The 23,239-nt window shown below is 43.8% G+C and overlaps 1 protein-coding gene across 1 annotated transcript; it reads left to right on the forward strand.

Moving 5' to 3' along the window:
• The first annotated feature begins 311 nt into the window (after window positions 1-311).
• Window positions 312-1,283, forward strand: LOC120383479 (olfactory receptor 10A7-like). Its single transcript, XM_039501638.1, has one exon. The coding sequence runs from the start codon at window positions 312-314 to the stop codon at window positions 1,281-1,283; it is 972 nt and encodes a 323-aa protein (XP_039357572.1).
• Window positions 1,284-23,239: the final 21,956 nt, after the last annotated feature.

Below are 23,239 nucleotides of genomic sequence, written 5' to 3' on the forward strand. Positions count from 1 at the left end.
AAGGGATTTTGGAAGGAGCCTCAATGAGATTTGAACTGGGTGACATGAAGAGAGAATTTGCCCCTATGGCTTTTTGGGAAGATTTTCAAAGACACATGTGGCAGTCAGGCTCCCAGACACTTTAAAGTATTTAGGTGCCTAACTCCCCTAGAAATCAATGGGAAGTAGCCACTCACATACCTTTGGGGATGTGGGCCACAGCTCCTACTGAATGTCCATGGGAATTGTGTCTATAAATTCCATCCCCCACTTAGTTCCTGCAGTGGGTCATTCCTTCACATGTTACCTAGATATTTATTGTCCCTCCACAGATGAAATATGCAGAAGAATCAAGAAAGGGGAACCTCACTGTGGTGACTGAATTCATTTTACAGGGATTGTCCAACCACCGCGAGCTGGAAGTGCCTCTGTTCTCCATCTATCTGTTAATTTACACCATTACCCTGACTGGGAACATCCTTCTCATCACAATCACCATGGACCCAGCCCTTCACAACCCCATGTATTTCTTTCTCCGGGTCTTGTCCTTCCTGGAGATCTGTTACACTTCAGTCACTGTCCCCAAGATGCTGGTGAACTTCCTCTCAGAGGACAAGAGCATTTCCTACATGGGCTGTGTTGTACAAATGTATTTCCTGCTCTTTCTTGGGGCCTCCGAGTGCTTCCTTCTGGCCGCCATGGCGTATGATCGCTATGTGGCCATATGCAACCCACTGAGGTACAGGCTCATCATGAACAGGATGGTGTGCCTTTCATTGGCGGTTCTCTCATGGTTCAGTGGGAATGTGGTGTCCCTAGTACAGACAGTCTGGGTTTTCACCTTGCCATTTTGTGGCTCCAATAAGATAAACTATTTTTTCTGCGATATTCCCCCATTGATTAAGCTTTCTTGCATTGACACCTCTCAGTATGAAATGCAGTTGTTTTCAGCTTCTATATTGGTCATCTTCACTCCATTTATTCTCATCCTTGTGTCCTACATCTTTATTATCTCCACCATCTTAAAGATGGCATCGGCTGAAGGCAGACACAAAGCCTTCTCCACCTGCTCCTCACACCTCATTGTGGTGACCTTGTATTATGGGTGCAGCAGTCTGATCTATTTAAGACCCAACTCCATTAACTTACCAGACAGCAACAAAGTGCTATCTCTGATATACACAACTGTCACCCCGACCTTGAACCCTTTTATCTACAGCCTGAGGAACAAGGAGGTAAAAGAGGCTCTGAGGAGAACATTGGGGGACATGGTGAAGAGAAAAATATTTTCTCATAGAAAGTAATTTGGGTACACATCTTTTTTCTGATGTCAGTTATACAACTGTGCAAATCTGGACTAGCTCCTTTGAAGTCAATGGCATTCAATGCTATGGTTGAACTAGTGTCCAAAAACTGCAAAAAAGAAACACATAAAATGTTAATGTTCTATCCAATTTTTATATGCATTGAAATTAGAAATTTTGGCCAAAAAGCATCATCAAAGTTTCAGAAATAATAATCATCTCCATAGCTGATTGAAACACCGAAAAAAATCACAAAAAATCATTTGCATTTAATATAAATCGGCTTTCATTATTTTCATTTCAACTCAAAATTGCAATGAAGAATGTTGTTGAAATATCTAATTTTGGAAAATAATGTCCTCTATGTAAAATCATTGTATTGGAGACCACATGGGTATATGATTGTCTTCTAGATATGAGTATTTATTGAGGAGATCTTGCATGGGAAGGGGATATGGATAGCATCACTTCTAGGTTCATTGCACCATTAAGGTTAATGTTGACCAAATGCAATTAATTTAATCATGAATGTTTGGTAGACTGTGGAATTTTTATCCACAGACCCTTTGGCCAACTCCTCAGTCTCTCAATCCTATTAGGGAATCATAGAATCATAGAATATCAGGGTTGGAAAGGACCTCAGGAGGTCATCGAGTCCAACCCCCTGCTCAAGCAGGACCAACCCCAACTAAATCATCCCATCAAGGGCTTTGTCAAGCCTGACCTTAAAAACCTCTAAGGAAGGAGATTCCACCACCTCCCTAGGTAACCCATTCCAGTGCTTCACCACCCTCCCAGTGAAATAGTGTTTCCTAATATCCAACCTAGACCACCCCCACTGCAACTTGAGACCATTGCTTCTTGTTCCGTCATCTGCCACCACTGAGAACAGCCGAGCTCCATCCTCTTTGGAACCCCCCATCAGGTAGTTGAAAGCAGCTATCAAATCCCCCCCTCATTCCTCTCTTCTGCAGACTAAATAATCCCAGTCCCCTCAGCCTCTCCTCATAAGTCATGTGCTCCACCTCCTAATCATTTTTTTGCCCTCCGTTGAACTCTTTCCAATTTTTCCACATTCTTCTTGTAGTGTGGGGCCCAAAACTGGACACAGAACTCCAGATGAGGCCTCACCAATGCCAAACAGAGGGGAACAATCACGTCCCTCGATCTGCTGACAATGTTCCTACTTATACAGCCCAAAATGCCATTAGCCGTCTTGGCAACAAGGACACACAGTTCACTCATATCCAGCTTCTCATCCACTGTATCCCCTAGGCCCTTTTCTGCAGAACTGCTGCCTAGCCATTTGGTCCCTAGTCTGTAGAAGTGCATGGGATTCTTCCATCCTAAGTGGAGGACTCTGTACTTGTCCTTAGTTGAACCTGATCAGATTTCTTTTGGCCCAATACTATAATTTGTCTAGGTCCCTCTGTACGCTCCAGCATATCTACCACTCCTTCCAGTTTAGTGTCATCTGCAAACTTGCTGAAGGTGTAATCCACACCATCCTTCAGATCATTAATGAAGATATTGAACAAAACTGGCCCCAGGACCGACCCTTGGGGCACTCTGCTTGATACCTGCTGCCAACTAGATATGGAGCCCAACACTACCTGTTGAGCCCAACAATCTAGCCAGCTTTCTAGCCATCTTACAGTCTATTCATCCAATCCATACTTTTTTAACTTGCTAGCAAGTATACTGTGGGAGACTGTATCAAAAGCTTTGCTAAAGTCAAGGAATAACACCTCCAAACTTTCCCCTCATCCACAGAGCCAGTTATTTTGTCATAGAAAAGCAATTAGGTTAGTCAGGCATGACTTTCCCTTGGTTAATCCATGCTGATTATTCCTGATCACTTTCCTCTCCTCTAAGTGCTTCAGAATAGATTGAGATTTGCTCCATGATTTTTCCAGGAACTGAGGTGAGGCTGACTGACCTGTCATTCCCCAGGTCCTCCTTCTTTTTTTAATGATGGGCACTACATTAGCTTTTTTCCAGTCATCTGGGACCTCCCCTGATCGCCATGAGTTTTCAAAGATAATGGCCAATGGCTCTGCAGTCACATCCAGCAACTCTTTTAGCACCCTTGGATGCAGCACATCCAGACCCATGGACTTGTGCTCATCCAGCTTTTCTAAACAGTCTTGAACCACTTCTTTCTCCACAGAGGGCTGGTCACCTCCTTCCCATACCGTGCTGCCCAGTGCAGTAGTCTGGGAGCTGACCTTGTTTGTGAAGACAGAGGCAAAAAAAGCATTGAGTATATTAGCTTTTTCCACATCCTCTGTCACTAGGCTGCCTTCCCCATTCAGTAAGGGGCCCACACTTTCCTTGACCATCTTGTTGCTAACATACCTGAAGAAACCCTTCTTGTTACTCTTAACATCTCTTCCGAGCTGCAACTCCAAGTGTGATTTAGCCTTCCTGATCTCACTCCTGCATGCCTGAGCAATATTTTTATACTCCTCCCTGGACATTTGTCCAATCTTCCACTTCTTGTATGCTTCTTTTTTGTGATTAAGATCAGCAAGGATTTCCCTGTTAAGCCAAGCTGGTTACCTGCCATATTTACTATTCTTTTTACACATTGGGATGGTTTATTCCTACAACCACAATAAGGATTATTTAAAATACAGCCAGCTCTCCTGGACTCCTTTCCCCTTCATGTTATTCTCCCAGGGGATTCTGCCCATCAGTTTCCTGAGAGAGCCAAAGTCTGCTTTTCTGAAGTCCAGGGTCCGTATTCTGCTGCTCTCCTTTCTTCCTTGTGTCATGATCCTGAACTCAACCATCTCATGGTCACTGCCTCCCAGGTTCTCATTCACTTTTGCTTCCCCTACGAATTCTTCCCTGTTCGTGAGCATCAGCTCAACAAGAGTTTTGCCCCTACTTGGTTCCTCCAGCACTTGCTCCAAGAAATTGTCCCTCACACAATCCAAAAACTTTCTGGATTGTCTGTGCACTGCTGTATTGCTCTCTCAGGAGGTATCGGGGTGAATGAAGTCCCCCATGAGAACTAGGGCCTGTGATCTAGTAACATGACATCACCTTTGTTGCTCACACTTCTAAACTTAATGCAGATACTCTCTGGTTTTTTCTGCAGTTTCATACCAGAGCTCTGAGCAGTCATACTGCACTCTTATATACAATGCAACTCCCCTACCTATCCTCCCTGAACAGTTTATATCCATCCATGACAGTACTCTAGTCATGTGAGCTATCCCAACAAGTCTCTGTTAGTCCAATCACATCATAATTCCTTGACTGTACCAGGACTTCCAGTTCTCACTGCTTGTTTCCCAGGCTTCTTGCATTGTGTATAGGCACTTAAGATAACCCGCTGATCGTCCTGCTTTCACAGTATGAGGCAGGAGTCCTCCCCTCTTGCACATTCCTGCTCATGCTTCCTACTGGTATCCCAATTACCTCAGGGCTTTGGTCTTCTTCTCCCAGTGAACCTAATTTAAAGCCCTCCTCACTAGGTTAGCCAGCCTGCTTGTGAAGATGCTCTTCCCTCTCTTCATTAGGTGAATCCCGTCTCTGCCTAGCAGTCCTTTTTCTTGAAACATCATCCCATTCTTTGGTTAAAGAATCCAAAGCCTTCTTTCTGACACCACCTGCATAGCCATTCATTGACTTCCATGATTCAATGGTCTCTATCAGGGCCTTTTCCTTCCACAGGGAAGATGGACGAGAGCACCACTTGCTCCTCAGACTCCTTTATCCTTCTTCCGAGATCCATATAGTCTTCAGTGATCTACTCAAGGTCATTCTTGGCAGTATCATTGGTGCCCACATGGAGAAGCAGGAAGGGGTAGCGATCCGAGGGCTTGATGAGTCTCGTCAGTCTCTCCTTCACATCATGAATCCTAGCTCCTGGCAAGCAGCACATTTCTTGGTTTTCCGGTCGGGAAGGAACCAAAGCCCAATGAAGTCAATGGAGAGACTTCCATTGAAGTCAGTGAGCTTTGGACAATGTCCAAATTCTTAAAGGGTGAAACTCACGACTGTTAAGAAGATCAATACACGACCTGTGAACTACTTGACTCCCAGTTAAAGCCTCAAAATACGGCTGATGTGTTGTGTAGGCCTAATGCTGGCACTCTAGGGAGGGTAATATTTCACCCCAAATGATGCATTCTGAACCTATCACAGAGAGCTTGGTGTAGAACACGTGGCTTACAAACAACTCTTTGATTATCACTGCATATGGGTCATGTTTAACTGACATGATGCAGATCAGTAGTGGGCGGAGCATGACTGAAGTGAACACTTGACCTGTTTTGTGAATGGATAGAGGCTCCCAGTTCTTTTTGGTGACAATGTGAAAACTCTTGATATTGAGTAGAGCTGGTGGGAAAATCAGGATTTTTCCTGTGAAAAATGTAATGGGAAATATCCCCATTAGAAAGATTGCTGTCTGGAAATTCCAATTTTCCTAAAAGAAATTTTGAAAACATAGGAAAGTATTATGGGAAAATATTGTTTTTTACATACTTTCTTACTGTTTCCAAACTATTTCCACCTAACACTGAATATTGTTAAGTGTTGAAAGCATTTTCATCAAAAGTGAAAGTATTGCTCTATCTCTGACAGTAATATTTTCAGCACTTAATTATTATTTTCCAAATGGCAAAAGTTAGAGGGTGGTCAAATAGTAGGGCCTTTTCCCCCAAATCTTTTTATCCTTTTCCAAATTTTGCCATTTGGAAAATATCCTACTGAGGGGCTCCTGGGATGGGAGTTTCCCAGGACACCAAGGGAGCTGGGTGCCCAATGGACACCGTGAGATGTGTGCCATTCAGTAGGTGACATTGAGACTGGGGGTCTATCTATATGTATGGCTGGCTGGTAATTTTACATATTGTCATGTTTTTAAACTACCATGGTGATTAAAACAAAATAAAATATTATTATATGAATTTAAAATAAAAAAACAACAACAGTAACAACAATAAAATAATCAATCATACAAAATCAGAGTAGTTAGCACAACATGATTTTGGGGCAAAACATTTTTTTCTTTGTTTGTATGTTAAATCCCCATGCAACCATCTGTGGTGTTCTAGAAAAGCTAAATAAGAATAATCTGCTGTTTGAGCTTCCTGATTACAAAATGGGGAAAATGATAACTATCTACCCAGGTGAAGACTAACACTTTGATATTCTGGCTGAACTTTCAACATACAAGCTGTGATTCAGCACTCTGCTTTATGTCAGCACAACAGCTTTGATTTCAGGAGTTTCTATCAACGTATAACAGGAGTAACACACAAATATCTCAGAGCCATTCTGTAAAGGTCTCAATCAATAGGTCTGGTAGCAACAGACCAGGTGAAAATGAGCTAAAATTCATAGAATATGAGTGGCTTCTGGCTTCAATGAATGAAGAAGACTCCGGTGATCTCTGGTTACCCAGACTCAGATCCACAAAGGGACTTAGGCACCTGAAGACTAGGTTTAGGCAGTTTCAGGCACCACAGCAATCCACAAACTCTCGCTCTGCTGCCACTTAACTCTGTAAGCATCTAAACTTACTTCTGGCCAGATTCTTAAAGATGTTTAGGTGCCTAGTGGGATTTAAGCACCTAACACTCATTGAAATCCCTACCTTTAAAAATACCTTTAAAAATCTCGCCCTAGGCCCCTATTTGCACTGTAAACATTCCCAAAGTGTCTTACTTTGTGACTCTGGGCATGTGCCTCTGGGCATGCATCTCTGGAAGCCCCAGCATGATCCACAAACCTGTGAGGATGAGTGTTGCCCAGCTTATCTCACCTGCAAAACCTTATCCAGTAGGCAGGCTCTGAACACACCTAACTCTACACAAAATGGCCAGAGGGACACAGGGGTGCTGGAATAGGGGGGGACCAGGGGACTCATCATTTTTTACGGGAGTTAAGGGCAAGTGAGAAGGGGGAGGGGCAGAGAAGAATGAGCAATGTGCAGGGCCTTCGGGGGAAGAGGTTGTGTGGGAGTGGGGCCTCGGGGGAAGGTGCGGCATGAGGGCGGGGCCTCGAGGGTAGGGGTGGTGTGGAGGCGGGGCCTTGGGGGAAGAGGCGATGTCGGGCCGGGGCCTCAGAGGAAGTGGCAGTGTGGGGGTGGGGACTCAGAGAAGAGGCAGTGTAGGGGCGGGGCCTCAGGAAAGAGGCAGTGTGGGGGTGGGGCCTTGGGCAGAAGGGGCAGGGCCATGGTTCCGGCAATGGTAGCCCCCCAGCTTCTAGGGAGCTTCTGGTGGTCTTTTAGGGACATGGGAGGAAAAGGAAGCAACAGCAGCATCTTCCCTTATAAAATTTAGCCCTGTGGTTAGGGCACCCACCTGGGCTCTTGGAGACCCCAGGTCAATTCCCTCCTCTGGTTGATCAGGAGAATGAATTTGAACAGGGATCTTCCATCTCTCACATGACTGACCTGACCACTGGGATACAGAGTCACTTTTGCTCACTATGGGCCCAGTGCATATTTAATTGTTTATAAACAGGGAAACAGCTTCAACGGGAGAGGCTGGAAGAGTACCATATTAAGATATCCTTTAGTTAGGCTTGGCAGAATTCAATTATGATTTTTTTAAATAATTTCAATGTATGATAGCAGTGTGTACTTTTAAGCATTTTTTATCAATTTTCATTTTCACAGTTGTGCAAAATTATGAGTTTTAAGGATTGTTTTTTTCTGATTTTTATTGATTTTAACAATCACAGGTGTGGGAAATTGTGAGGGTGAGTCACACAACAGAGTTGGTCAGACAAGAATTATTTAATGACAGGAGATGTTGATTTTTAAAAGTTAAAGCTTTATAACTGTTACAGCACACGCTGACAACATCACGTGTCAAAATACCACAAGGCAAATATACACAAATCAAACTCTAATAAATTCTCAAGCAGCATTTTTCTTACTTTGCCTATCTGTAAATTTCTATTCTTATCAATGGAAGTATTTTTTTCATTATTTTGTGTATTTTGATGTGTACGGGTAATTTACAGATAAAAATCTAATCCTTCAAGTCTATCTTTTGCACTGGGGTTAGAGCAGGTATCTAAAATGTAGAAAACCAATGTTCAAAATTAAACTGGGGGTCTCCAATATTCTTGGTGAGTGGCCTAAGCAGTGGGCTAAAGTTTATAAGAGAAGTCTTCTCGTCTCCCTGCCATTTGGTAGGGCTTGCTCTGAGAAAGCCTACCAGCTGCGCTATGCCACATGTTGTGATAGCCATGTGTAGGTCCCATGGATCCGGAAACATGTGTTGACCATCATGGCAGTGGAGACATGTCGGCAGGTTTCACATCTCTTGTTATGGCAGGGGCTGGTGCCTCTTTGAGTTGGTGGTTCCTGGTCTGTGGGGAACTTGCTTCTGATAATGAGGTTGGAGAGGTTGCAGGGGTATGTTTGAAGGCCAAAGGAAGGGGTTCGGAAAGATGTCATTCAGGATGTGGTCCCCAGTGAGTATGGGTTGTAATTGTTTAACGATACTTAAATTCATAAATCTGCTACACAGCAAAAATCATGGGGCCTTAATAAAGACACTGGATTTATGTAAAAGCAACAAAGAATCCTGTGGCACCTTATAGACTAACAGACGTTTTGCAGCATGAGCTTTCGTGGGTGAATACCCACTTCTTCGGACTTGCATCCTAAGAAGTGGGTATTCACCCACGAAAGCTCATGCTGCAAAACATCTGTTAGTCTATAAGGTGCCACAGGATTCTTTGTTGCTTTTACAGATCCAGACTAACACGGCTACCCCTCTGATACTGGATTTATGGCTCATTCCAGCAATCTGTAACTCACTAACCCTCTTTGTCTTGTGACTGGAGAGGTGTTAACTGCCCACTTCACCTTGAATAGCCTCTTGCAACATGTGTTAATGCCTTATCTGTTCCACATTTGTATGTAGCTGTGACATGCTGAGTACCTGTCCCCAGTCTGAAGAAGACCTTTGTGTAAACTCAGAAGCTTGTCTCTTTCACCAGCAGAAGCTGGACCAATAAAAGATATTACCTCATCCACCTTGTCTCTTTAATATCCTGGGGGAAAACACAGCTACAACAATAGTGCAAACATCGTATACCTCATGTAGACCCTCTGCACTGTAGGGAACTTCATCATGAATAAATCCCTTAAGTCCCCACAGACATTGGTGGAGTTCAGTTAAGGGTGGGCTGGACATGCTCTGTCCATCTCACAGTGCAGCTCGTTTAGCTCACATTAACCCAGGCAGATCCAGGATCCATCCAGAATGTGCCTGATGAGTCAGTGAATACCTGGCCCTGCAGTCATTACTTATAAACTAGCCCTTCTGCACACCAGGGGTCTCACTGTAGGTAACAGAACAGCTCAAATAATTCAGGGCTCCCACATGCGCTTTGGTTTGCTACATTACACCGCTTAATGAGCTCCTACTATATATATTTTATTGCTACTTACAATAAATGTCAAGAAAAAAGTTTGTGATTGGTTATAAAAGTCATAGTCTTACTCAGAGCTTTTCTCAGGGCTTCCTTGACCTCCTTGTTTCTCAGGCTGTAGATGAGAGGATTGACCATGGGAGTCAGGATGGTGTAGAAGGCAGAGGACACTTTGTTGAGGTCTTGCAGTGCAGCAGTATCTGGGAGCATGTAGACAACGAATAGAGTCCCATAGAAAATTGTCACCACGATGAGGTGAGAGGAGCAGGTGGAAAAAGCCTTTTGTCTCCCAGTGCTGGAAGAAATTCTCAGGATAGTGCTGATGATATACACGTAAGATGCCAGGGTTAATAGAAATGGGGCAAGAATGAATATGAAGCAGAGAGGGAAAATCACAAGAACCATCAAGCTGGTGTCACTGCAGGACAGTTTTATCAATGTGGTGTAATCACAAAGGAAATGGTCAATTTCATTGGGGCCACAGAAAATCCATTGTGATAGCCAACATGCTGTGATTGTGCTGGCTACAGACCCAGTTAGCCAACACCCGACTGCTAGCTGGAAGGAAAATCTACTATTCATGTGGGCTGCATATTGCAGTGGTTTGCATATAGTTAAATACCGATCGTAAGACATCACTGATAAGAGACAACATTCTGTAGCTAACAGAGAACCAAAGATATAAAATTGTACGATGCAGCCACTAACAGAAATGGATCTGTCCCCAGTCAGGAGACTGACCAGCATCCTGGGCAGGAGGGTGGAGGTGTAGCAGGTATCGAAGCAGGACAAGTTCCCCAGGAAGAAGTACATGGGGGTGTGAAGGTGCTGATCAGCCACAACTAGTGCAACAATGAGGATGTTCCCAGCCACTGTCACAATGTAGATCACTAGAAACAGTGGGAAGAGAAGAATTTTCAGTTCATGGAGATTCCCAAAGCCCAAGAGGATAAATCCTGCGATGGATGTTTGATTTCTCTCTTTTGTGTCTGCCATGGGTTCTATCAAGAAAAATAAAATTAAAAAAGTAGTAATAATAGCCTGTGAAATATGACATGAAACAGATACCTTTGTGGGGAGGGGTTACTTCATTTTTGTTGATGTTTAAATTTGGTTAGAGAGGGAGGGACAGGTTGTCTTGGATTTCTGCTCTTGAACCTTTGCCCTGCAAATATCATCAATGTCCCTGTACATGCTCTAACCTCAAACCCTTTTGCTGGCTTGGTACCTCAGTTATCCCCAGTAACACTGTGCACTTCAGCATTGTGCAGTGTAATGGGCAAGACTGGGAGTCAGGAGATCTGGGCTTCAATCATGATCCAGTGTGACCTCGAGCAAATCATATCATTCCGTGCCTCACTTTCTCCAGCTGTAAAAGTTCAGAATAATATTTTATGCCCTTTATAAACTGGCTCACCATCTGCTGAGAAACATAGTTACTGAATGTCTTCATGGTGCTATGAGACCACTCACAGCTTTCTGCACACACTAACAAGCAAAGCCAGAATCATCTGTTGTGGTGTATGTAAGACCCAGGAGGTAATTGTTCTGCTCTACTCATCACGAAGAAGGCCGCAGCTGGAGGACTATGTTCAGTTTTGGCCTTCACACAATAAGAAATACATGGACAAATTGGGGAGAATCTAGAAGTGAGCAACAAAACGATAAAAGGTTTAGAAAACCTGACCTATGAGGAAAGGTTATAAAAATTGGGCATGTTTAGTCTAGAGAAGAGAGAACTGAGGGGGAACCTGATGAGTCTTCAAACATGTAAAAGGTTGTTATAAAGAGGACAGTGATCAATTGTTCTTTATGTCCACTGAGGGTCGTATAAGAAGGAATCAGCTTTATCTGCAGCAAGGGAGATTTAGTTTAGACAGTAGAAAAGCTTTCTAACTATAAGGATAAGGAAGCCTCAGAACAGGTTACAAGGCAGTTTTTGGAATCCCCATTATCTGACTTTTTAAAAAGCAGCTTAGACAAACACCTGTCAGAGATGGTCTAGATGGTCAGCCCAGGAGGATGGACTAGGTGACCTCTCAAGATCCTTTCCAGCCCTTCAGTTCTATGATTTATTATTCTACCTCCTTGTCACACACATATCTGAATTTTTTATTGATGCTTTAGTTAGTGATCAATTTGTTTGTGAATTTTGAGTTAAGAAGTACAATAATTCTTGTTTGTTATTCTATGTCTTTGTTTAGGTAGTTTTAACAGAAGTACAAATACTAGCAATGCAAATATCAGATACAATACAATATTCATTTTAATACCTGCCTATTTCTTCTTCCTATCTGCTAGACATTGCATTTTTTGTAATCATACTGAACTATAAACTCATGTGTTTTAGGGTTGCTTTTATCTTCTGTAACTTAGAAATCACTCTGATGGCAAATTAATGAAGTTAGATAGATAGGTAGACAGATGAAGGGGAGACAGAGACACTGCCAGAGAGGCAGAAATAAAACTAGATTGTGGACTGAAGGATAGATAGCGACCAATGGTCAGACAGTTAGCTAGCTATATACCTCATTTAAGATTTCCTATTCTAAGGATTGTTCCTCCTACTGAATTTGTGTTACATTTATTTTTATCCAGATGCATTAAATATGTTACCCTCAGAACAAGTTTATATTCTCAGTTTCTACCTTCTCTCCCTGAGTCCACTGTCGCTGGGCTTTAACCAGCATTGATCGTGGAGGTTGGCTTTTATGCAGTGAACGACTGGGGAGGCACATATTCTCATAAATTCTCACAAATTCCTGCCATCTAGCTCTGGCTAGGGCTGACTCTGAGTAAACCCAGGGTGTTCTACATACATCTAAACTGGTCTGTTCAGGGGTGTCTCACAGAAACACAGTATCTCTGTTTCACATTATTCATGACAATATACATCATCCTTTACCTTCTGTGAATCTGATGAGAAAGGTTGTGCTTCCTCAAAAACAGGTATAATAAAAGCTGGAGTCTCTGATGGGACCTCTTCATACAGCGTTTCAGAGGCCAGGATCCAGAGTCTATCACCATGGACCTCAGCAAAGAGACCTAAGAGTTCTACAGACGATCCCCTGTTCTATTCTCCTGATTGGCACAGATGGCTTTTATCTGATCTCCAAAAGTGAATGCCTTTTCTGATTCATTATATAAGAGTGAAACAATTCCCTGGAAACTTATGCAATTGGGAATTTGCAACTGCCGCAAAGGCAGCATTAATGCTACATTTTGTTATTAGAACTTACAAACAAGTTTAATACATGAGCTCCTAACCTCAGTGAGAAAGTTGTGGAGATAGGACAACTTCTAGTTTCAAAGGAATAGTTATGGAGATAGGAAAACGTCTAACATCAAAGGAGGCATTTCTCTTTACTAGTTCTAAGGAACATAGGAATTGCCATTCTAGAGGAGGCCAGTCATCCATCTTGTCCACTATCCTGTCTCTGAATTATCTAGTACCAACTGCTTTAGAAGAGGGTTCATAGATTCACCGATCTTAGGACATCAGGGACATTAAATCATCTTCTCTGAGCTCCTGAACATAGCAGGACATTACATTTCACCTAGTTTACCCAATAACTTGTGCTTGGTTAAAGCAACTTTCAGAAAAGCGTCTGGTCTTGATCTGAAGATATCAAGAGATGGAGAATTCACCACTTCTCTTGGTAGCTTGTTCCAATGGTTAATCAACTTCTCAAGAAGTGTGTCTCCCTGGCTAGCGTGTCTCCTCATGGCTGGGCATGGCATAGCAAGGTCGTCTTCTTCTTTGGCACTCCATGCTGACTGTTACTGTGGCCATTCTGTGATCTACTTCTCATAACTCAGCCCTCCAGCCAAGTCACATATATTCCCACCCAATCTGAGGTAAACCCAATCTAGCTCCTCAGTAGTCCAGTGGCTTCATGCCAGGTCTTCATCCTTACTTGAGGCTTTATTGGCCTTCCAGCTCATCTCTGGGGGTCTTCGTGCCACCGTCCTCAAGGGGCTGGTAGGGGAACCCAGGAATACTATCTACTCTGGGTACATTGTAGTAAGCAGTTCAGGTCTGTCTATTCAGACCCATTGCCTCCTCCTTGGCTGCTTTCTAACTCAGCCTGTCATAGAATCATAGAAGATTAGGTTTGGAAGAGACCTCAGGAGGTCACAAATCCAACCCCCTGCTCAAAGCAGGACCAACACCAACTAAATCATCCCAGCCAGGGCTTTGTCAAGCAAAGCCTTAAAAACCTCTAAGAATGGAGATTCCACCACCTCCCTAGGTAACCCATTCCAGTGCTTCACCACCCTCCTAGTGAAATAGTGTTTCCTAATATCCAACCTAGACCTCCCACACTGCAACTTGAGACCATTGCTTCTTGTTCTGTCATCTGTCACCACTAAGAACAGCCTAACTCCATTCTCTTTGGAACCCCTCATCAAGTAGTTGAAGGCTGCTATCAAGTCCCCCCTCACTTTGATCTTCTGCAGACTAAATATCCCCAGTTCCCTCAGCCTCACCTCGTAAGTCATGTGCCCCAGCCCCCTAATCATTTCAGTTGCCCTCAGCTGGACTCTCTCCAATTTGTCCACATCCCTTCTGTAGTGTGGGGACCAAAACTGGACACAATACTCGAGGTGTGGCCTCAAAAGTGCCATAATCACTTCTCTTGATCTGCTGGCAATGCTCCTAGTCATACAGCACAATATGCCATTGGACTTCCTGGCAACGGGGGCACACTGCTGACTTATATCCAGCTTCTCATCCACTGTAATTCCCAGGGCCTTTTCTGCAAGAAAACTCAAGAGGGCTCATTTGGGATTTGAACTCAGCACCATTTGCACCCAAAGTGAGAACCATACTCCTAGACCAACAAGCCCATCTACAGGCTTCCTTACAGCCCCTTCTCAGGCTCACTCCTTCACAGATCCCAGAAGGAAAGAGGATTCATTATGGTGAACAAAGCAAATCTACAGGTCCCACACTGGGTCTATCTGCCCCAAAGAGGATCTGGCACCTAGCAGGCTCAGGACAGCCCCTGGCCCCAGACCAGCCTGCCTCCGCACAATCTATAGGTTTTCTCTGAGCCCAGTCAGGCCTTACTTCAAGGTGCTAGCACAAGAGGTCCACTCCTTCTCCTGCTGAGACGCGACTGTATTGGGCTTTCCCTTTTGCAATTGCTCCCTCCAGGCTTTGACCCCTCTCATAGGTGTAACAGGGTAGGGCTTACTGAGTGCCCAGGCCCTCATTAGCCTCTTTCCAGACAGTGTGGGGTCATTGTACCCCTTCAAACCCTCACTGTTAAACATTTGTGCCCTATTTCTAATTTGCATTTGTCTGGCTTCAGCTTCCAGTCATTGGTTCTTATCCTGTTAATTTGAAAGTGCCCTTTAGAACCAGGTGCTTTCTCCCCATGAAGGAGCATATACGCTTTAATCAAGTCACCTTGCAGTCTTCTTTGTGATAAGACTGAAAGGTGGAACACCATGGCCCCATGGAAAGTCCCCATGTATCCTAATCAGTTAGCAGTTGGCTTAATATGGGATAAGTCCTCTGGTAAATCTGAAGCAATAAATAATTTATCACTACAAGCAGTAAAGTCCTGGAGTCCTAACCCTGCTTTTCTTGTTTACCCAAATTTCCCATTGATCCTTGCTGGTAAGGAACTGGGCACTATAGGTTGGTATGCAACATTGCACCCAAAGTCTTACTCATAGAATGGGCTGAGCAGAGAAGTGCACGATCTCTGAATCGGAGTCCCATTTCTTCTCCTGAGTGGCCTTGCTAATAACTTGCACATCACCCCTGTCAGTGAGATAAATATGTTAAAATATAATGATTAGAGCTGGTAAAAAATTATCCTATTGAACAATTTTCCACTGGAACATGCTGTTTTGACAGAATCGGAAGTTTTCATTGGAATGTGTTGAATCCATTGAAACTTTTAGTGGAAATCAGGCAGGCTCTGGGTTGACTTCAGCTTGACTGCTGCCCAATTCTTCGGATGCCCAGATGCCCATGCTGTCTGGCTTCCCTGCTGCCCAGCTCCCAGCTGTCCAGCAAGAAATGCAAATTTTGATGAAATCACATTTTTCAAGGGAAAAATCTCTGATGTGAAAAATCCCAAACAGCTCTTGAAAGAAGTTAATGGAAAAACTAAAGGCAGATTTCCTCTAGCAACCTTAACTCTGCTCCTCTGGGAATGCCAGTCTTCTGTCTCCACCATGGATCAAACTGACCCCTCTCTGCATACAACTCTACTACATCAATATCCACAAATTATGTGGATAGGAGAGGAAAGGGTAGTTTGGTAAAGGGACGTGTAAATAGAGTGGCCACCCCTGGAATGCCACTTCATGACTTGGGGTGACTCCTCAGTGCCTGGCCTTCATTTCCTTCCTTGGAGCTCCTCAATTACTCCACAAAGGAGCATGTGTCCCTTCTTAGGGTCTGGCTTATTAACATAAAATTGAAAGTAAGTACAAAAGAGTCTTCCAGCCTGGGCTCAAGCTGGACCCAGCCCCTCCTCCCTGAGGTCTCTCTGTCTATCTTCAAGTTTCCAAGTTGGGAACAGCTTTTCATCCCTTCCCAGGGTCTGCTTCTGCTCTCCCCTCAGTCAAAGGTCTGTCTCCTGTAGGTGCCTCCTGAGCTCTGCAGCCTCTGCCACAGCTTCCTCCCCTATTTCCTCTTCCTCTCTGGCTCTTTAGAAAGACCAGCTGCTCTCTATCAGGCCCTATTGAGAAGCTGTTAATAAGGCACAGATGGGTTGGATCCATTCCTTCATAAAGGTCCAGCTCACCCAGTGACAGGGTGTGTGAAGAAAGGGAGGTTGAGAAGGTGCAGTTCAGGTTATGGTGTACAGTCTGAAGTTTATGGGAGCTGATGAAGTCAATGAGCTGTCTCCTTGGTTCTTGTAAATCAACCTAGCTCCATTGACTTCAACTACATTGCTTTGCATCAGCTGAGGACATAGCTTAATAGCAAATTTTTAATGGTGTGTTTGCTATTGTGTGAAGCAAGTTGAGGTCTCTGTACACCAAGTTCCAGACCTTCTTTAACACTGTTTAATGTTGGACAGTGACTGGATTATGTCAACACCTTTAGCCCATTTATTCCATCTAAATGAATACATGAGAGTGTGGCTGTATTAGGTTTAAAATGATGAAGACGCCTGTCCAAGGCTCGAGGTCCCCTAACATGTCATTACTAATACAATACAATTCCAGCATCATCAAAATAATCCTTTCAACAGGAACTCAGCTATCCAGAGAGCTACAGCAACACCTTTCCACCCCATGATCAACGTGGAAAGCAAACCTTAAGCTCACTCAGTAAACAACATCAAAGTGATGGCACGTTGGCTTCCCAAACACAAGACAGAATATTGCCGCCTCCCCACGCAATAAACATTTCCCTCCTCTCCCCAAAACAGAAAAAAGAACTAAAACCAAATTGGAAAACTGATAAAATAAAACAAAAGCCAGATAAGCAAAGTGTTACAACCTGGCCCATTATCCAACAGGACTGTCACCTGTCTCTTGCAAGGGAGCCCAATCAATGGGAGCCATGAACTTCAAACATAACTGCATCTGGGTAGAGTGTCATCTTTGTTTCTAGCTCTGGGGCTATAGGAAACACTCTCCAGCTCAGACTCCTTTTCTGACACCCTTCCTTTGTCTATGGGATGCCACTGTCCAGCTGCCTTAGAACTCGGCCAGAGCGTCACCTAGGCTGTGCTCACTCTGGGCTTCTAGCTGAATCCCTTTAAGAAGAATGTGGCAGGGAGGCAAGTAATACAGGTTTAGCAAAGGGTTTAGCAAAGGGAAACTTTATGTAGTAAGCCCTCGACAGATATCGATCTGCAAAACAAGACAGTTATGTCCTACAATGGATGGCAGGGGAAAGGCAATGGTCAATGTTAGATTGAGAGAGAAAATGACCTAATTCTCTCTCCATAATATCTCATGATGGGAATGTCAAGGGTGCACAGCTCTCATCACTTCCACTGACTAGGATTTGGGAGTGCTCCTCACCCCTGTCAGTCAGAGCACTAATGAAATGCATTATCACATCAGCGAATATTTGATTATCTCCTTTAAAGTTAAGGGAGCTGGGTCAGTTTACACCATCTGAGGATCTGGCCCAAGATGTGGCTTGATAAGATTCAGTACGAAGGCTGGAACAAAGTACAACCCAAATCCAACAATTCTAGCCAATATGGTACCCAATTATGACAAACAGCAGGTTCTAAATTTGGGCATGAAATTTAAATACTAACATGGCTAATACTATTGATAACGCTAAAATATTGATTCCCGCTTTCTGGAGAAATACAACATTGATTCACCCATCCTCCTACATGGCAGCTTGTCTGTAACGGTTCCATCCCAACACCACGTAAACGGCCAGCTACCTATTTACACATTGATTTGTGGCAAGACAAGCGTAAAAGAATAATTAGGCAGGCCAGAAAAGAATATGAAAAGCAACTAACAAAACACAAAAACTAAGAGCAATTTTTCTTAAGTACTTCAGAAGCAAGAAGCTTGCCAAACAACTAGTGGTGTCGCTAGATAGTCAAGATGCTAAAGGAGCACTCAGGGAAGGCAAGGCTGTTGCAGAGAAGCTAAATAAATTCTTTGCATCAGTCTTCTTTGCAGAGGATGGGAGGGAGATTCCCACACATGAGACTTTTATTTTTTTAGGTGACAAATCTTTTATTTTTTTAGGTGAGGAACTGTCCCAGATTGAGGCGCCGGTAGGGGAGGTTTTGAAACAAATTGATAAAGTCTTCAGGACCAACTAGTATTCACCCAAGAGTTCTGAAAGAACTCAAATATGAAATTGCAGAACAACTAACTCTGGTATGTGACCCATCACTTAAATTAGCAACTGGACAAATGACTGCAGGGTAGCTAATGTAATGCTGATTTTTAAAATGGGCTCTAGAGGCAATCCTGACAATTACAGTCTGATGAGCCTAAGCTCAATACCATGCAGATTGGCTGAAGCTATTTTAAAGAACAGAATTATCAGACACATAGATAAACAAGATATGTTGGGGAGGAGTCAGTATGGCTTTTGTAAAGGGAAATCACGCCTCACCAATCTATCAGAATTCTTTCAGGGAGTCAACAAGCATGTGGACAAGGGTGATCCAGTTGATATAGGGCATTTGGACTTTCAGAAAGCTTTTGACAAAGTCCCACACTAACAGCTCTTAAGTAAAGTAAGCAGTCATGGGATAAGAGGGAATGTTCTCTCGTGGATTAGTATCTTGTTAAAAGATAGGGAAGAAAAGGTAGGAATAAATAGTCAGCTTTCACAATGGAGAGAGGTAAATAGCTGCATTTCCCAAGGATCTGTACTGAGACCTGTGCTGTTCAACATATTAATAAATGATCTTGGAGCGAACAGTGAGGTGGCAAAATTTGCAGACAATACAAAATGACTCAGGACTGTTGAGTCCAAAGCTGACAGTGAAGAATCAAAAAGGAATCTCACAAAACTGGATGAATGGGCAACAAAATGGCAGATGGGTTTCAATTTTGATAAATGCATAGTAATGCACACTGGAAAACATAATCTCAACTATACATACAAAATGATGGGGTCTAAATTATCTATTACTACTCAGGAAAGAGATCTTGGTGTCATCGTGGATAGTTCTCTGAAAACATCTGTTGAATGTGCAGTAGCAGTGAAAAAAACTAGTAGAATGTTAGGAACCATTAGGAAAGTGATAGATAATAAAACAAAAAATATCATAATGCCACTATATAAATCCATGGTACGTGCACACCTTGAAAAATGTGTACTGTTCTGGTTGCCCCATCTCAAAAAAAGATATATTAGAATTGGAAAAAGTACAGAAAAGAGCAACAAAAATGATTAGGGGTATGGAACAGCTTCCATATGAGGATTAATAAAAAGACTGTTATTGTTCAACTTAGAAAAGAGATGACTAAAGCAGGATATGATAAACGTTTATAAAATCATGAAAGTTGTGGAGAGAGTGAACAGGGATGTTATATACCCCTTCATATAACAAAAGGACCAGGGATCACCCAATGAAATTAATAGGCAGCAGATTCAGAACAAACAAAATAATTGTTCCCACAATGCACAGTCAACTTGTTGAACTCATTGCCAGGGGATTTTGTGAAGGCCAAAAGTATAACTAGGTTAAAAAAGAATTAGATAAGTTCATGGAGGATAGGTCCATCAATGGCTATTAGCCAAGATGGTCAGGGACACAACCCCATGCTTTGGATGTTCCTAAACCTCTGATTGCTAGAAGCTGGGATTGGACAACAGGGGAAGGATCATTTGATAATTGCCTTATTCTGTTCATTCCCTCTGAAGCAGGATTCTGACTATTTTGTCATTATTTTGTAAGCAGAATGAGAATGAGCTCTCTCCTGACATCTGGCGGTGAGCTGTGGGAAAGGACTTCAGGGGCTGATCTCGTTTGCATGGGCACACCCATCCTGCCTAGCATGATGGGACTGCTTGCACAAATGGCCACTTTGTCTTTGTTATTGGGGCAGGAGTAATAAAGAGTTGCTATAGCAGTTATGTGCATCAAGGACAGTAGAACTGTACTTAGCATTTTATGACTGAGGGACTCACCCTCAACTGAGTAGCATTCACCAGGTAAGGGACATGGGTTCCAAAGCCCAGGGACTTGTGAGAGGGTGGAGACAGGTATTTGTATCTGGCGGTGAAGGTTTTAAACACCAATTTGATCATTCTGCTATGTAATAATAGAGTTAATTTAAACTCAATTAAGAGTCTTGTTACATGCTGCAGAAGTTATTGATGCCTAGGTCTTGGCATTAGACCTACTTTGGGCTAGTGGTACTGGTACAAGAAGACTATCCACATGCACCAGCAGTGAGGCTCCCCTACTAACAGCTGAAATCTCTGAGAGCTGTGTTAAGAGTTGGGGAGAGGGATGCAGACATATTGGTGAATGGCTAATGGAGAGATGTGGTGGCTGGTGGATAGGCCTGGGCAGCTGGTGGAGAGGTGTGGGCAGCTGGGCACCTAGGGGTGAAGACTGGAGCAGAACCCCACAGATAGGCATGGCAATCAGCTGTTGAGGGCCTGAGCAGTGAAGCGTGTAAGGCAGAGGTCTCAAAGTCCTGGCCCACGGGACATCTGTGGCCCGAGAACCTCCCCACTGCAGCCCATGGAAACTTTTAAAAAAGTTCTTTCATCTGGCCCTCATGGCTGCTGGGTGAGGGGAGGGTGGGGGCGGGAGGGGAGTGCACAGGAAAGATTCACATGCCCCTCCCCTGAACGTTGCTCCTTCTTGCTGCTCCTGGGATCCTCCAGGGGTTGCACTCAGTAACCTGTCATTGACCTCGGGCAGTTCCACTCCCTGCAAGTGGTTCCCTATCCCTGCTGTTACTGGCAGAGCTGCAGAGGAGAGACCCATGCAGCCATGCTGCCAGCTGTCTGCTACAAGGCGCTCCCCGCAGCTCCCATTAACTGTGGGACAGGGACAGAGATACCATCACTAGTTGCTGAGCAGAGTCAGCCATGGAGGCAGCATCACTAGTCACCAGGCAGAGGCAGCTGGGGCGGCATGAAGCCAAGGGAGAGAGGGAAAAGGGTGGGAAATGGGCTAGGAGGTGATGTGAACACAATCTTCAGTGACATTATTGGCCCACTGAGAGGATTTGAGGACTGGTGCTGGCCCTAAGGTAAATTGAGTTTGAGACCCCTGGTGTAAGGTGCCTCTGTACCTCCCTCCCTTCCACCCAGGCTGGAAGGTAAACTCTGCAGATGAACTTCTCAACTCTGGGGCTTCACTGACCAAGGACAGCAACTATGAGTGGGGTAACTGTTGTATTGCTGGACTCAAGAACCCAAAGGGAAAGGACACGGCCCAACCTACTTGAGGATGGGTCTTCTGGTTTATGCCTTGTGTTTATGAACCCTAGTTGTGGTGTTTTCCCAATTTGATGCTGAGTTGTTTACCTCCTGTTATTAAAGATTTTTTGCTACACCTAGACTCTGTGCTTGTGAGAGGGGAAGTATTGCCTCTTTGAGGCACCCAGGGGTGTGTGTGTAATTTTCCCAGATCACTGGGTGGGGGCTCGAGCCAGTTTTGCATTGTATTGTTGAAAGGGAACCTCTATGTACTGAACCCAAACCTTGTTGCTATCAACTCTGCCTGGCAGAAGGGTTACAATTTATCTGTCTGTCTCTCATGCCTCCATCGCTGTATTAGCCCACAGCCATTTCCATGCCCTTTCACTGGAGTTGCTGGGTCTCTGCAGTTCCTAGCAGACCAGGATCTATTCCACAGATGGGTGCTCCCTGCTCCCCTCCTAGGGCAGGCTTGGCTGAGAGGTGATGGACTAAGTGGGATCAGGGACTGAAAGCCCCTCCCAGTTCTAGAGATGATCCCAGCTTGTGCAGGCTTCAGACATGGTCACAGGCCAGGATGTCCCTGTTCTGGGGCTAAATAGCTGAATCTGGTCTCCAGAGCTGTGAGCCCAGCTCTGATCTCACCTCGGAGCAAACCAGCCAGACAACCTGTCCTAGCTGACCCTAAACCCACAGAGGGAGAACAGCAGCTGCCCAAATCGCACGCAATGGCAGCATCCCTGGAAGGACCCTTGGCTAAAAACAAGGCAGGGCTGAGGCACAAAGCGTTTCCCAAGGTGTTTGCAGAATAAAAAATATACTTATAGTACCAACATGTGACCTGGAATAGCTAAGAGCCTAGTGGTGCCAGAAACATATCTGTCCTGAAAAAGCCTGTTCCTCAATTACTTCCACATAATCTCTTCTGGATGAGCAGGGATTCCCCCCACACCCTCACACATCACATTAACCATTCTAGGGATTCAGCCATCAGAAGAACCCACAGCTCAGGCTGCCTTGGCTGGTTGAAGTAGGTCATTAAGTGGAACCCAAAAGCAAACACTAAAAGCTAAGGACCAGGTCCTCTGCTGATGTATATTGATAGAGTTCCACTGTCTTCATAGTATCTAGGCCTATTTTCACCAACTGAGGATCTGGCCCTTTTATATCAGCTGGGCATCTGCACCATTACACAGTTTTAAATCCATATTCTTGGCCTGTGAGTTTAAACCTAAGATGAGAAAAAAATTCTGAACCCATTTGCATGTTCTTAGCACTTTGTCCCATGGGATTAATTACAAGAGTGGAACTTTTAATGGTTACAGTGTGATGCATTCCCATTAGGGATAGAACTTTGGAGGAATTCAGTGTTACTAAGATTTTCTCTGTCTGATCTTCAATTTATATTGGGATGAATGGCCCAACTTCTTTCTTTCTTTCTTAGAAACGGAGTAAATGTGGAAAAATCAAAATGTGTATATTATGAATGAAAAGGAGAATTATTAAAAAAATCCATCAAAAATGTTTCCCATTCTACTCCCATTCTGTATCAGGATTAGCAGAAAAAGGAAGCAAAGAAAACTTCAGTTTAACCTGTGAAGTTAGGGTTAGAAATAGAAATAGCATGTAGAGAACTAAAACCACGTATTTTTTTTAAGTAAGTTGTGAAGATTATTAAAAGATTTTGATGAGA

The sequence above is a fragment of the Mauremys reevesii genome, linkage group 15 (assembly GCF_016161935.1).
Source record: "Mauremys reevesii isolate NIE-2019 linkage group 15, ASM1616193v1, whole genome shotgun sequence".
In the NCBI taxonomy this organism is placed as follows: Eukaryota; Metazoa; Chordata; order Testudines; family Geoemydidae; genus Mauremys; species Mauremys reevesii.

What these genes read in the sequence shown, in the direction of transcription:
- LOC120383479 (XM_039501638.1), top strand. Translation starts at nt 312, where the DNA reads ATGAAATATGCAGAAGAATCAAGAAAGGGGAACCTCACTGTGGTGACT.